At 40.6% G+C, this 15,736-nt stretch overlaps 1 protein-coding gene across 3 annotated transcripts in view; it reads left to right on the plus strand.

Moving 5' to 3' along the window:
* The first annotated feature begins 886 nt into the window (after positions 1-886).
* Positions 887-15,736, plus strand: part of slc38a10 (solute carrier family 38 member 10) — a 29,936-nt gene continuing 15,086 nt past the window's right edge. The window contains exons 1-8 of one of the 3 annotated variants that reach the window (XM_034707408.1): positions 897-1,108; positions 1,274-1,477; positions 5,911-6,028; positions 7,008-7,053; positions 7,216-7,309; positions 7,428-7,571; positions 10,875-10,999; positions 11,721-11,845. In XM_034707408.1, coding sequence (XP_034563299.1) covers positions 11,721-11,845 — 125 coding nt within the window. In that variant the 5' untranslated portion in view covers positions 897-1,108; positions 1,274-1,477; positions 5,911-6,028; ... (2 more) ...; positions 7,428-7,571; positions 10,875-10,999. Of the gene's footprint in view, positions 1,109-1,273; positions 1,478-5,910; positions 6,029-7,007; positions 7,054-7,215; positions 7,310-7,427; positions 7,572-10,874; positions 11,000-11,720; positions 11,846-15,736 lie in introns of all 3 variants that reach the window. The other 2 variants (XM_034707406.1, XM_034707407.1) reach the window with 2 other exon arrangements.

Consider the following 15,736-nt stretch of genomic DNA (forward strand, 5'->3'; position numbering starts at 1 on the left):
TGCTGAAATAATGTAGGCAACAATAGGGAGCATATATGGAAGGATAAAATAAGTTTATATGTTGGAATAAATTAACCCTCCTGTTATGTTGCGAGTCAAATTGACTGATTTTAAAACTCCATAATCTGAAAAAAAATGTAAAAAGTTTTTTTTCACTCTGAAACTTTTTCTGCTTGGCTGAATTAGCTTAAACAACATATAAAATGAAAATTCCTTCCCCAAGGACACTTTGCCATTTGACTGCAGGAGCTGGGATCGAAGAGAGACAAGCTGGCAGCCCTGAGAACAGTGAGGTACAAGTGGGTAGAGCAACTTCTACTACTCTATAACCCTGGCCCTAATGTCAAAGTGGATGAAAGGCTAGTGGCATTCAGAGGTTCCTTCCATTTTAGGCAATATATGGCTACCAAACCAGCTAAATTTTTTCAAAATTTAAGATAAAATAAACAAAAATCTAAGTAATGTGAAACTATTGTATTTATATCTAGGTATTTCCAATGTACATTAAAAAAAGTTTTAACGTGAATTTTCATGAAAAACAATGAGTTATTCTCATTGAACCATGATCTGTGATAATTAAAGAACACCATTGCACTAAATATTGATTTAAATGGTTAGTGATGGAGTTAATAATGACATAAAAAAATGATTTGGGTTTTTTGGGTTCTGACACTTTTGGATCATTAAATATACCCTGGGTCAAGTTGACCCAAGAACATTATTGCTGTCCCTAAGAAACGAACATAACAGGAGGGTTAAGTAGAGGGAAAAGAAAAGCTTTCCCTTAATAAAAAAGGAGATTTCACGTCTGTACGTCACTAATTAATGTCTTCATGTGACCACGGGAGGGCGCCCGCGTGTCTCCGCAGTGATGAAGCAGCAGTCTGTGTTGTCTTCTGACTTCTTCTACCGTGAGCTCAACTTCCTGGATACGCGTTCAGAAAAACAGCCAGGCTGGATTTACTGCTGCTGTTTAAACTGAGTTTCCATGAACTTATTGTCTAAAGAAACAAGACGACGTTTTGTTCTGACGATAAATGTCCATGAATTACAGATGATAACGTAAACCGGAGGGTGAGGCGGTGGGCGCAGAAAGTCGCAGAGAAAGGTAAGTTCAGCAACAGTGTTAACGAAATTTCGTCTTTTTGATTAAGTGCTACTTATGTAAACGTGTGTCTTTGTTTTTGTGTTGTTTCTTTTCTTTTATAGAGATCGACGATAGGTTTAAGTGTGTGAAATGTAAACTAAGTAGTGTGTGTGTGTTTTCTCCCAGAGCGCCACGTCACTGAAAGGCGGAGGAGAAAGTAGTCCCCGCCGTGAGACAGCTGCTGTCACCGTGTGATTTTAGATTCCTGGTCGAGGGGGTCCAGTCAACAAGCTGGTCAAAATGACGGCGTCCAACTACGGGTTCATCGTGAACGTGGTGAACAGCATCGTTGGAGTCAGTGTGCTCACCATGCCCTTCTGCTTCAAACAGGTGCGTCACCTGAAGCTGTACGCTCACGTGTGGATGTGGAGGTATTGTGATGAAAATCCTTCACATGAACATAAGCCTTTATTTTGACTTCTGTCTCTGATAGAAAGAGTATTAATTCCGTTCAGTCGCTCATGACCAGTGGTGGACAGTAACAAAGTAAATTTACTTGAGTACTGTACTTAAGTACATTTTTTGAGTATCTGTACTTTACTTGAGTATTATTTTTTGGGGGGAACTTGTTACTTTTACTCCACTGCATTCAGAAGACAATTATTGTACTTTTTACTCCACTACTTTTCTATCAATGCTCTAGTTACTCACTAGTTTTGCTTTGAAGTCAGCTCATGAATTTCCATCTCTTTTCTGAAATCTGATCCTTAAGACAGTGAACTGTGTTTGTGTAGTTCTGTTTGTCTCAGTGGTTTAGTCATACGTGTATCTCATGCGTCTCCACGGTTGAACGTGGAGCAAACACAGAGCAAATTTCACTCAGATCAGGCAGTTCATTTAGAGGTGGTAATGATGGCTATAATTCTCCACCTGAGCTCCCATGGCCATATCTTCAGCGCGTGTTAGAGATTTTTGAAATGAAGATTGATACGTGTCATTTGAAATGTTCACCTTGTTTCTACCCAAACACACAAAAATTCACAGTAAAATCTCAAAGTGTGTTGAGCTACATAACATTTGATGAGCATTCCAAACTAATTTGTCTGTGCTGGGAGTAACTTAGTTCCTGTTTTTATTCCATGGTATAGTTTTTAGAGATTTGAAGTGATGATTTACAATGTTACAATGTCATTTAGCAGACGCTTTTATCCATAACGACGTACATACGAGAACAAGAACAACACAAGCAAAGAGTCCATTTGGGTGCAGGTACTGCCAAGCAGTGTAAAGGCAATGCACAAAATTAAATAAGGATTTTTTTTTTTTTTTTTTTTGTAAAATAAGGAACATCTACAATGAAGCAACCAAACCATTTAAGACTTTCCGTTATCATCATCAACAATTAACATCACCACAATAACGACCAAAGTACCAAGTGCTGGGTCACTGAAGAGCTGAACACAGATTCCCAGAGTAGAGCAAGAAAGTGTGAGTCAATTGTAGCTGGAAGACATGATCTGCCACTGGGGACAACAGTGGAGAACAGTCTAGCTAAGTGCATAGTGCTTCCTAAAGAGCTGGGTCTTCAGCTGTCTTTTGAAGGTAGAGAGGGACTCTGCAGATCGAATGGAGTTGGCCAATTCATTCCACCATTTAGGGGCAACAGAAGACAAGAGTCGAGCTAGTAATTTTGAGGCCTTGTGTGCTGGAGGCACTAGGCGCTTTTCAGAGGCTGAGCGTAGCAGGCGAGAAGGGCAGTAGACTTGGATGAGGGGTTCCAGGTAAACTTCTAGACTTCTAGATAAACATGATGTAACAGAATGTTACATCATAATGCATTTAAAGTTTTGCTCAAAAACAGAAAGTGACAAATTTTACTTAAAGAAGATCATTTTATTGTTTATGGAGATTAGCCCTTCATTTGATATAAGATTTATATTAGTGTTGCATTAATGAATGAAGTACCTTCAAAATATGTAGTTTGCCGAGGTGGAGCTGCAATTTCAGCTGTTGGTTGGATCCTTCTTAATTATAATGATACACTGATCAACATTATGAGCACCTGTCAAATGTTGTGTAGGCCCCGCCTGTCAGGTCAAGACCAAAACAACCCATATCTGATAAGACATAGCCTCCTTTAGACCTCTGAACGTGTGCTTTTATATCAGGCACCAAGTAATTAGCAGCAGATCCTTAAAGTCCTGTAAGTCGTGAGGTGGGACCTCCATGGATTGGATTTGGTCGTACAGAACATTCCACAGATGCTGGATTGTATTGAAATTTGGTTCGTTTGGAGGACAAGTCAACATTGTTGTGTTCCTCAAGGCCATCCTCTTCCATTACTCTGTAGTCCAGTTCTGATGGTCACACGCCCATTGTAGGCACTTCGTGGTAGACAGGGGCTCAGCATGGGCACCTTGACAGGTCTGTCGTCACAAACTGTGGTGCTCTTTGTGTTTTCACATCTGTCTGTCAGAATCAGTTTTAACGTTTTCACTTATTTAGGCTCCAGTCGCACTTTTGTTGGATTGGATCACAGAGCTCCACTCCCCACAAGCAGCAGTGAGCCATAGTTTACCCCACAATAGCTACAGTTTTGGGGATACTCTGACCCGGTTGACTAGTCATCACAATTTGGCCCTTCTCCGCTCACATCCTTACATTTGTCCATTTTCCTGCTTCCAAACATTTACATTGTAGAACTAAATGTAACTTGCTGCCTAACATCCCAACCACTGACAGATCCCACTGTGACAAGATAATCAATGCTATACACTTCATCTGCTGGTGGTCATAATGTTATAGCTGATCAGTGTGTATGGACTGTGTTATTCATTAAATCTGAATTGAAATAATTGAAATGTAAAGTGGAAAGGAGCTACAATAATTGCTGGTCATCCTGGATTACGCCAGCCACCCTCTGCACACTGTCATCAGCAACCAGAGAAGCTTGTTCAATGACAGAATGCTCCTCCCCAGATGCAGCACAAATAGACTCAAGAACTCCTGTGTCCCTCGTGCAATTAAACTGTATAACTCCTCACTTGGAGGGAGGAGGGGGGGCGGAAGGACAGAGGATGGGGGGAGAAATAGGCCTGAACTGACCACAACAAAATTCAAACAGCTTGCACTATTCATTATTTATAGTTAATTATGTATTTATAAACAAAATGCTTTTTCTTTCTCTTTTTTTTTTTTTTTACTGCTGCTGCTATTTTATTATAAACCTGCACCGATATTCCTTATTTAGACTTGTTTATTGAGCTACTGTGTACTGTACCATACACTACAGGCTACTATTTGTATACCTGTGATATTTTATTTTGTGTATCTGCGTGCTGTCCAAAGGATTAAGATGGATTAATTATCTATCTACCTATCTACCTATCTTATCTCTGACACACATTTGTCTATAATAATAAGGTAGTTGGACACAGACAGTGAGATTGGATTACAGGCACAGTAAAACCGTACCCACGTTTACACCTAGGGTAATTATATGGAATAGTTTATCCAAAGCATATATTATATACTGTATGTGTTGTGCAGAGGCAAAGATGGTGAGAATGTAAAGTTGCAGACTGTGTCTATAATGAAAATATGACTTAGTTATAGTCTACTGATTTATACAGTATATGATGTATAATGAATATGAAAAGTCTACACCCCCCTGTTAAAAAGCCAAGTTTTGTGATGTAAAAAAATGAGACCAAGATGAATCATGTCAGAACTTTTTCCATCTTTAATGTGACCTATAACATGAACAATTCAATTGAAAAAAAATCAAATCTTTTAGGAGGAAGAATACAAAATAAAAAAAAATAATAATGTGTAATTTAATATACTATATGTTCTTTATTACACTTTCTTCAAAGTGCTATGTATAGGGATGCATGATATTATTGGCACATTATCGGTATCAGCCGATATTGGCTTAAAAATGGACTATCGGACATCTGCCAACATGCCGATATCCGATGATATAATTATCCGATAAAATAATGGGCTGCCTGCTGCACACATGTTGGGCTCATGTTTTAAGTTAAATCTGAATTTAAGCAGCAGTCTGTAAGGTATATGTAGCTGACTAATTTAGGCACATTTACTGTCAAAGAGTAAACCATTTTATTTAATTTGGGTTTAATTGTTGTACAGTTACACTTTTCACGTGTTCCCTGTGAACAGAGGTTAGGTTTTCTTACTGTGTCAATTGTGAAATTGGCCAAATTTGCCCTGGTTGTGGGGATTGTTATGATTGTCTCAGGGAGAGCATCATCCAAGTTTTAAGTGGGATGTATCTTTTTGTGTGAATTTTGTTTGAAAGCCATTGTCATAAATAAATATGCAGTTTTAAGTATTAAGTATTTTTCTTATTTTGCACAAGAAATGAATATTACATAACAAATGTGGTAAGAGTATCACCATAATACTGTACGCTAATTCCAATACAGAAGAGAGTTGATGATCTCTGAAATTAGGTGTGCGGAAAATAATATCAGTATCAGTTATCGGCTAAATTAGTTGTAAAATATAGGCATATGAGATATCGGCAAAAACCCCAATATCGTGCATCCCTAAAAGATCAAACTTGCATTAAAATTCTCATGTGCAGATCATATTCAATGTTATGTATATGTCTAATACAGATATGTGCAGTCCATTCTGTTATTGTATCGTAAAGTGTGGATGACTTTTCTCAGACCTTTCATTCCCTTGTCCTTCTTTTCAGAGTTTGCAAAATGTAAAGCTGCTGAATGTGTTTTTCCCTCAATGCACTGCTGCTGTTGATTATGGTGTTTAAGAGACCCTCTGTCCTCTTATAGTGTGGGATCGTGCTGGGTGCTCTCCTGTTGTTCTTCTGTTCCTGGATGACCCACAAGTCCTGCATGTTTCTGGTCCACACAGCCAGCAACACAAAGAGAAGGACATACGCAGGACTGGGTGAGTTTTAACATGCATTGATACTTGAGTTTACATTAATGTCTATTTGTGCATAACATATATAAATGCAGTGATTCTGCATTTATTAAGTTCATGAAAGTTTGTGCATCTGAAGATTTGACTGTTTTTAGAGCCGTTTCCAGCAGGATATCCTAAATAAACCCATTTCAAATAGAGGAAGAAGTTGGTAGTCAGCAGTTGTATCAAAGCCATCATGACTTTGCACAGATGAAAGAAACTTGGACATAGAAATGCTTGTTCACGTCACAGCAGTGTTTTTATTTTATCTTAGGTTTTGTTAAAACAGAAACTGATTTTAGGACCCTCCTATATTTGTCCACATGTTACCTCCCGGCTGGATTACTGCAATGGAGTCCTGTTCGGGGTACCCAGCAATGCCCTGGACAGGCTCCAGCACATGCAGAACTCAGCTGCCAGAGTTCTCACGCACACCAAGCCCTGGCAGCACATGACCCCCACTCTCATTCACCTCCACTGGCTCCTTGTAAAGTACCGCATCACCTATAAACTCTTCCTCCTCACCTACAAATCCCTGCATGCCCTTGCCCCCCCCAAAAACCTGGCTGACCTCCTCCACCAACACACTCCATCCCGGAACCTACGGTCTTCGGACCTGGGTCTCCTCTGCATCCCCTGGACTAAGCTGCGGACTTTTGGGGACAGAGCATTCAGTGTGGCAGCCCCCACTCTGTGGAACTTTCTCCCTCCGGACATCCACAGCGCCCTGACCCTGGACAGTTTTAAGAAAGCAGTCAAAACGCACCTTTTCCTCAAGGCCTTTCCCCGTTAGATAGTGTTTTCCCACCTACCTCCCAGACCCCTACCTGACACTGTGAAGCGACCTTGGGTTTCTTGAAAGGCGCTATATAAATACCAGTTGTTGTTGTTGTTGTTGTTGTTGTTGTTGTTATTATTAATAATAATATGTTTTCAAACTGCTGTCTGTCTATCTCTGCAGCCTTTCATGCTTATGGGAAACCAGGGAAAGCTCTGGTGGAGCTGAGGTGAGTCAAATCACTGATTTTCTCTTTCTGTAGAGCTACATTTTAAATGTGTAATTCTACATTTTTCTTCAAATGATTTCAGTTAACAAATACATTTGTTTTAGTTCCAAAATGATATCACTGAATAATAAATGTAATTCTGTCCTCTGTCTCTCCCTGCAGTATGATTGGTCTGATGTTGGGCACCTGCATTGCCTTCTATGTTGTGATAGCTGACCTGGGCTCCAATTTTTTCGCTCAGCTGTTAGGTTTACAGGTTTGAGATCAGCATATTCTTTTCTCAATCTTTAAACACTCTTGTGATCAAGCAAATTGGCTTCCAAACCTCTCTCGTAGATCTCACTTCATGTTCATGGTATCACTCCCCTCTACAGGTGACGTTTGGTTTCCGTGTGCTGCTGCTGTTCGCTGTGTCTCTATTTATCGTGCTCCCTCTGAGTCTGCAGAGGAACATGATGTCCTCCATCCAGTCCTTCTCTGCCATGGCTCTCATGTTTTACACTCTGTTCATGTTCACGGTGAGCTCCCTGACACACACACATACAGAGAAAAATAGACCGCAGAGGAAGCACTCTTTAGCATTGCTTTCAGAACTTGACCACCAAAATGCATGAAGTAGAGCTGCCCTTATAGAGGGTTAAATACTTAATGAAAATATCTAAGGACACACATAGTTAATAAACTAGGTCATGTAAAGTTTAGCCTGCATTTACACTTTCTGTACTCTGTTTTATGATTTCCTAAAGTTCTGGGCCCGTATGCACGTCCAGCCATTACACAAACGGCATCTTTATTCTTAACGTACCGTTATGGAACGGCCCATTTGGCTGTAGCGTTAGCTGCATGCACGACTGCCAATAATTGACCAATTAACTAATTGCACCATGAAAGTGAGGCTGGTGCAAAACGTCATATGTCCAGGGAACCTCCTGAAAAAGCCAGAGCCAACAAATTCAAATTGCGCATGCCTACTACGCATAAAAAACAATAAACATGGCGAGCGGTACCGGTGTGACTGAGGGAAGATCAAGAAAAAACACTTTTTCAGTGGAAGAAGAAATGGACATTTTATTAGAAGAATATAGAATGAACAAACAGCTATTATCAGCAAGTCAATCGTCAAAGATAACAAACAAGGAGAAAGGGAAAGTTTGGCTTAAAGGTGACATATCATGCAAAATCTACTTTTTAATGGTTCTCTACCTGAAATATGTTTCCCTGGCATGTCTACAAACCCCCTGAAAATGAAAAAAATCCATTCTGCCCCTGTTCTGATTTCTCCACCTTTCTGTAAATGTGTGTGAAACGAGCCGTTTCAGTTTTCAGTGTTTTTGTTTCGTCACAACAATATCTGGTCTGTCACGGAGGTCAGAGCTCGGAGCTTGTTCCGCCCATAGACTGTATAAAATACAACTCAACTCCTCCATTTTTCATTACCTGCACAAATGTGTGGTAACAAGGAGCTTAGGAGGGAGGGATGCTAGTTGTAGGCTGTCTTCATAAACCACAAAGGTTGGTTTTACTCCCCACGTCTGCAGATTTGAAGATCTAGTGGATGATTTTTATTTGTCATGGATAAGTGCTAGCGCTAGTTAGCATAGCCACATAGGTACATGTCGTAGCTGTAGCTGTGTACCAAGACACACGTCGACATGCTGACAAATAAAACAACAAGAAACACAGAATCTGTGACCAATCGTTCAGAAAGGTCCTGCTACAGGCGCCTCTCCATCAGGATCAGACTCTGGATCAGATTCAGAGGGTTGAAGTAGCGCGGCCTGTAAGCAGTGTGTCTATTCAGCCAACATGTAAACATTAGATCAACGTGCTGGACAGCCGAGGCACATCCACTTCCTGAGGGGGCGTGGTCAGAGAGAAATCAGACCGTTCTGAGCAGGGCTGAAGAAGAGGGCTTTTCAGGCATGCCAAAATCTGATTTCAAAGTGTTCTTTTGAGCATAAACTTTAAAGACATGTTTTGGGGACCTCTTAGACCAATATATTTTGATGAAAAGAGCGGAATATGTCACCTTTAAGATCTTGAACCGAGTAAATGCGTGTGGTGTTTCTGAGCGCACATTAGAAGACCTAAAATTTAAAAGAAGCAACATGAAAGCAGCTTTGCGCAACAAGCACCGCCACCAACGTGGTACAGGTGGAGGACCACCTGTCCCCCCATTGAAGGATGAAGACTTGTTAACGGAGTTGTTTGGGAAGGATTCACTTAACAGCATTGCTGGTAGGTTACCTAAGAATTATGTTCTAATTCATTCATGTCAAATAATCTACAGAAGTACTTTTTTTTTTTTTACATTTTACATTTCGTCTTAAATGGTAACACACAAGCACGATGTCCGCCATCCTTTAAACAGCCCTAACAGGTACGGTAGTCCTGCTGTTAGCACCTGTAAAGGTGGGGTCTACCTCCATTAAATGTAACGCTTTGTTGGGGCGTTAACCTGGCTAATGCATACCCCTAATCGATTTTTTTTTCACTATTAGTACAAACGGCCCATTTTCATTGCTAATGGCCTGACGTGCATACGGGCCCTGGAGTTTATTCTGAACCAAACTCAATCTTTAATATCCTCTTCCACAAAGACATAGGTCATATATAAACACAACAGACACCTTGAAAACCTTTCTGAATATTGTGTGATGACTGTAATGTGTTGTATTTGGTGTGATGTTCTTCCCTATGTGCTCCATCGTACAGAACTGTGTTTTCCTTTTCCAATACAACATTGTCTTGCTCCTCTTTTTTAAAGAGCAAATTGGAACTTAATCACACCAGACAGAAAACAAACGCTGCACTGCTCTTTGTAGTGTGTAACACAGATCCCATGGGAACAAGACACCACTGGGGAATGGCCACCAGAGATATTTTAAGCACTGTAGGTGCAAAGTAAATAGAGGTCAGATAATCAATTCCACTGACTCAGAATCAGAATCAGAAATACTTTATTTGTCCCGGGGAGGGAAATTTGGTCATCACAGAGCTCTTATAAACAGTATGTAAGAAAGTCAAAATATTAACAGAAGAAGGAATATAAACATGAATAAAATAAAAGAAACAAATAAAAATTAAAATAATACTAAACTATGTACAGAAGCGCAGAATAGTTAGAACTATCTATGTACAAAAGCGCTGGGAAGGAAGGGGTCGGGGGGGATGAGTAACATTTAACTCAACATTCATGTTTTTGTTTGATTAAGTTCTATTTACAAATAAAAATTTCCATTACATTACCCTAAATTCCCATAACTCCCATGGAAAGTTTCCAATTTAGAATATTCCCAAAATTCCCCAGCTTAACTTCCCATGGAAATTTCCTGGGAACTTTCTGGAAATTTACCAGAAATTTCCACCCCTTTGCAACCCTAAACACAATTTACAAAGGTATTCACTTTCCAGGTTTAAGTCGGGTGACTTCTTGCAGCAGTTTTCTGCCTCAGGTGATTCAGCTCATTTACTCTTTAACCTCACACACAGTTAGTGCGTGTGGTTCTGTAGCACTAATATGGCGTTGCTTCCACAGACATGACCTGTAGATCTGTAGCATGGGGACAACCTGAAGCATTAGAAGGTGTGTGTCTGGCTTCAGATCCAGACCCGGCTCAGCCCAGTCCAGACCCATAACCGTCTAACATTGATGTCATTTTTCCCTCCTTTCCCTTTTTGCTGATTACACCACTTTACCTCTCTTTCTTCCTTGTGTCCTTCTGCTCTCCCTCACTCTCCTTGACTACCTCCTCCCTTCCTCTGCACCCTTTTGTTTGCTCCCCTCTGTCCCACCGCTCCTCCTGCTGCTGGTGCTGTAGATAGTGTTGTCGTCACTGCGCTATGGCATTATCTCGGGTTCCTGGGTGGAGCGGGTTCACCTGTGGCGTTTGAAGGGCGTCATTCAGTGCCTGCCCATTATCGCCACAACCTTCTGCTGTCACCCGTAAGTAAACCACGGAAAACCCACCCCCAGAGTAACACCACTGTAAGGGCAGTGTGGGGGGGGAGGGTGGAGATTGAAGGTAGCCTGCTGTTTCTTCCGCAACTTTACGCTCCTTAAACTCCTCTCCCTCCTACCTGGTCCTTCACTCTCACTCTCATCAGTCTTTTCCATGTTTCACCTTTTAATTTGGGTTTGGTCTGAGCCATTTGTGCTCTACGAGTGTGTATGTGTGTGTGTTGGTGGCAGTAGTACTAGGGCGGAGGAGTGAAACATACTGAAGTGAAAGTTCTGATGTTCAGCCGACTCCTCACCCAGGATGAGCAGCCTGGGTGTGGGTGTGGGAGGTTGAAGGGATAAGGAGTGTTCTGTTTTTAATCAGGTAACTAAAGGAGCAAGACGTAAGAAACACAAGCTGATCAAAAACCTGTAAGGTAGTTTGTGTTGTAATCACCTGTTCACAAGCCTCTTTTTTAAGTTCCATTTTTTTTAATTTTTCATTATGTATCACTTTCATTACCTAACAGGTTTTTTGTTCAGTTTTGGGTTTTCTGTCATGTCTCTTGTTTCTCTGTCTCTATTTTCTCTCCCCATTCATTCCTCTCATAACTTGTGAACCGTTGGCATGGGTGAAGCCCCCTCCCCTCCTCCTCTTCGTGCTCTCCCTTCCACTTTCAACATTTGGTTCGGGCCGTAACCCCCCCCCCCCCCTCCTTCCCTTCAGATGGTGCTGTCCTCGTTCAAACACGGGCTGCTCAGCGGCTGGTGGCTAGAGCAGGTCAATGTGGTGCGCTGGGAGGGTGTGTTTCGCTGTCTTCCCATCTGTGGGATGGCCTTCGCCTGTCAGTCGTAAGTACTCCTCCCATCCCTCCACCCGCACAGGACCAATGAAATAAAACTAATATAAAAAGAAACCAAAATAAAACGATCAAAAGACTATTCAGAGTAGGGAGAATGTGACGGTAGTACTGAAATCATCACTGTCAAACGGGGGTTTTTCCACTGTCTAACTCCTGCAGCTGCACCATGAAGTAAAACTTCCATTGCTGCATGTAGAAACTGATGATGATAATTATGCATCTCTACCTGCATCAAGCCACAGTGGAGGGATCGGGGGGAGTTTGTCACATAAAGAAGCTCTGAAATCTGTGGAGGAGATAATGGGTTGTCCATGGACTTCTTGCGGTAATTAAGGCAGTCTGCTTATTTTCATTAACATGCTTTTCACAATCCGCTCATGTGTTCCCTCTCCGCAGTAAGATCTGTCCCACATTTCCCAGGGTTAAGTGCAATACGTTTTTAAGATACTCAGAAATGTATTACTGAAAATGTTAGCTAACAAAAACTAACTTCAACGCCTGAGCTAACAAAACTAACACGCTAAGTTTCACATTTTAGTCAATAAAACTGACTATACTTACTTTCCAGCATTGTTTACTTCAAAACATTAGCTATCAAAACTTTTACAGCTTACTTAGAAATGTTAGTGAACAAAACTGATAAATGTAACTTACACGTTAGCTCGTAAAACTTGTATGTCAAAAATTTACAGGTTAATGTTGCTAACAAAACTAACTCTAATTGTTTAAGTTTATTTCATTTATATAGCACCTTAAAAGCAAAACAAGTGCAGAGATGCTTTACAAGATTAGCCAACAAAAATTATAGCTACGGGTATGGCTAACCATTAAATTTTAGCCACCAAAACTGACATTTCTTATTTCAAAATCTAAGCTAACAAAACTTGATAAGAAAACATCAAAATCTGATACACTTTTTCAACATTGCTTGCTTTTATATTAACTACCAAAACTCCCACGGTTGATTTAAAAATGTAAGCTAACATAAAAAAACATTTAAGTCAGAATTTTGCTATGTTAGCAAACAAAAAACAGGATGTCTAATTAAAAAATGTTAGCTGGTTTTATTTTGTAATCTGAATTTTAGAAATTTCCAAACCATAAATGGACACAGATCTGTGTGTGGCTAACACACTGTGTTTACACATGCTTTTAGATATTGCGCTGATTTTAATTTTGGCATAAGATAAACTATCCTCGCAACATCTGCAGATTTTCAACCACCACACTTCTTAGAATTTCTTAGAGTCATCTCTCTCTCATTTTGATCCATCTGCATGCTCTGTCACTGCTCTTTTGTTCTGTCCTTTGTACTTTATCTCTTGCTTTGCTCTGGGTTTTATACAGGTAAATTGTTGAAAGCTTAATTGGGATTTTGGTGTACAAAGTCTTATCTTTGGTTTGAACGCTGCACTTCATAAGGGTGAAAATACTGTTGCAGAGGTCATACGGGGCTAAATGTTTGGGTGGTGGCCCTGTATGGGTTTGTTTGTGTGTGAGAGAGTGAGGTAAGTGGCAGGAGTCGGTGACCGTAGCCTCGAGACTGAAACAACACTTCAATTAATATAATTGCACAAAGCCAACACGATATTATGGAATGGTAGGCTTTTTCATTAGTGAAGGATGTGAGGTGTGCGCCTGTTAGAAAAAGAAGAAAGAAGTATGTGTGTTTTGTGCATGGTGCTTCCACTAGCAGTGCTGAGTGATATTTGGCAGGGTGATTTCTTGGCCTGTGGTCAGGCTGAGCGAGGCGAGCACCCCGTTAAGCCAAACCACTAATCAACACATTGGACCGCCGCCATCTTACAGACACACACTGATGTATTCACGGGCTGATTAAACAGCTCTCAGCACATTGGACTTTTATTACATTCATGAAATGTGTTTACTTTCAGTTAAAACATTACTTAACATCACCATTATGACGGGGATGGGAGTTGGCCCTGTTGTCTTTTGGCTGCAGAGTTTGAATAGTGAGGAGCATTTAGCTCATAATAGAGGGACATAAGAAAAACATGTGCAGCCAAATTGTCCCTCTGCGATGCTTCTGTCAGCATGTTTCAACTGTCAAGCTAATGGTATTAACTACCGCACACACTCAAGCCCCCCCAACACTATTCCACGTTCACTTTGAAGACCTTCACAGTCCTATTTCCTCCATTTAAGGGCAGCAAAAAATCACATTAGCACCCGAGTCAGGACTGTTGAGTGACAATTAGATGCTCAAACTCCCCGCTCGAAAAATGCAGTTTTATTTAACCTTGGCTATCAGATTTACTGGTTTGCAGACTAAACAAGCATCGAAGAATAGCACCACAGGACAGGGTTTGCACATAAAACCAGAGTGTGTGAAAGAGAGAGAATAAGAGGCAGCATAAGTAATCGTTTCTCTCTCAGGTTTTCTCCACTTCTTACTTTTACACATATAGTGCAAGAGCGTAGGAAAGTTTACAGTGCCCTAAAACGCACCAGGCATTTTCTGTTATTTATAAAGCCTGTAAACATACAGGATAATGTACCGACAGCCCCCTCAACACTGTTGTGCTCTCTTATTGCACAGAACAGAGAGGTACAGAAGGAGAAAGATACCAACAGTTACAGATAGACAGACAGAGGTTTTAACGTCTGTTAGTCTTGACTACTGTCACCCATTCTGTGCCACGCGCACACACACACACACACACACACACACACACACACACACACACACACACACACACACACACACACACACACACACACACACACACACACACACACACACAGCCAATGTTGTGATCACTAAATGAAACTATGAAAGAGTTGATGCATTCATGTACATATCAGAAGAAAACTTACACAACAGACCTGATGGTCTTGATGCCCTGACTTACAAACATGACTTATGATTGGCCTTTTGTTTTGGGGCTCGTTTTTGTAGGTGATAATAAAGGATCTGACACTTCAATTATTCAAATAACAAACTTATAAATGAATAGTGAAACAGTTCCATATTTATGTATATAGGACATAATTATTAATACATAAAGTAATTATAATTAATAAGAAATATAAGGAATAATTTATAGTGAGCAGGTGGGCCAGTGTCTCACTGAAGCGATTCTATTCTATACGTTATCCTGATTTGTTAGCCATTAACCACTTACCTTAAGTTTGGTGCTCTCCAAATATTTAAAAAAATATCATACACATTTTTAGCATTCTGATTTAAAATGTCAATGAAACTTTTTTTTTACGCCTATTACCAATTTACAAATCTAGAACGCTAACGGAAACTAGCATTACTTCTTCAGACCCAACAGAGAGCAATGAAATGTGATAGAACTCCATTACGCAGATCAGTTTGACATTACGTGTCAGTCTTGCTATTCAGAATGTAAAAAACGCTGTTATGGGGTTTTGGCCAATGAGAATCAAGTATTTAACACAGCTGTGTAAGAGAGACGGGTAATAAGCTTCGATATGGACTCCTCTATTTTACATCAGATGGGGAGTTAAAAACGTTATTAATAGGTCAAAACCAAGCGGCAACCTAAAAATATGAGTCCAATGCGGAAGTGCTAAAAACTGCAGTTCATCGAGGATTCGCTTGAGGCTGGCTCCGGAAGAACCGGAAGTCACATACACACCAATTCAAAAAAGACGATCTTTACAGCAGGAATAAACATGTTTACAGCCTGGTGTAAAAGACGAGTGTAGTCTGGATAGCTCATTTCTCGATCGGCACACACTGTGAGGAGGTTTAATTTTTTCTAACGCGCCACTTTCAAAGATATTGAGATTACAAGTCTTCCAATGAGAGGCGCAGCTGCCTGCTGGAACCCTGTAGCTGTTGGCTAGGAGGCTCAAAGCCCGCCTCTGTACCACAATCACTCGACAG

Source organism: Notolabrus celidotus, chromosome 18, assembly GCF_009762535.1.
Source record: "Notolabrus celidotus isolate fNotCel1 chromosome 18, fNotCel1.pri, whole genome shotgun sequence".
NCBI classification, from domain to species: Eukaryota; Metazoa; Chordata; class Actinopteri; order Labriformes; family Labridae; genus Notolabrus; species Notolabrus celidotus.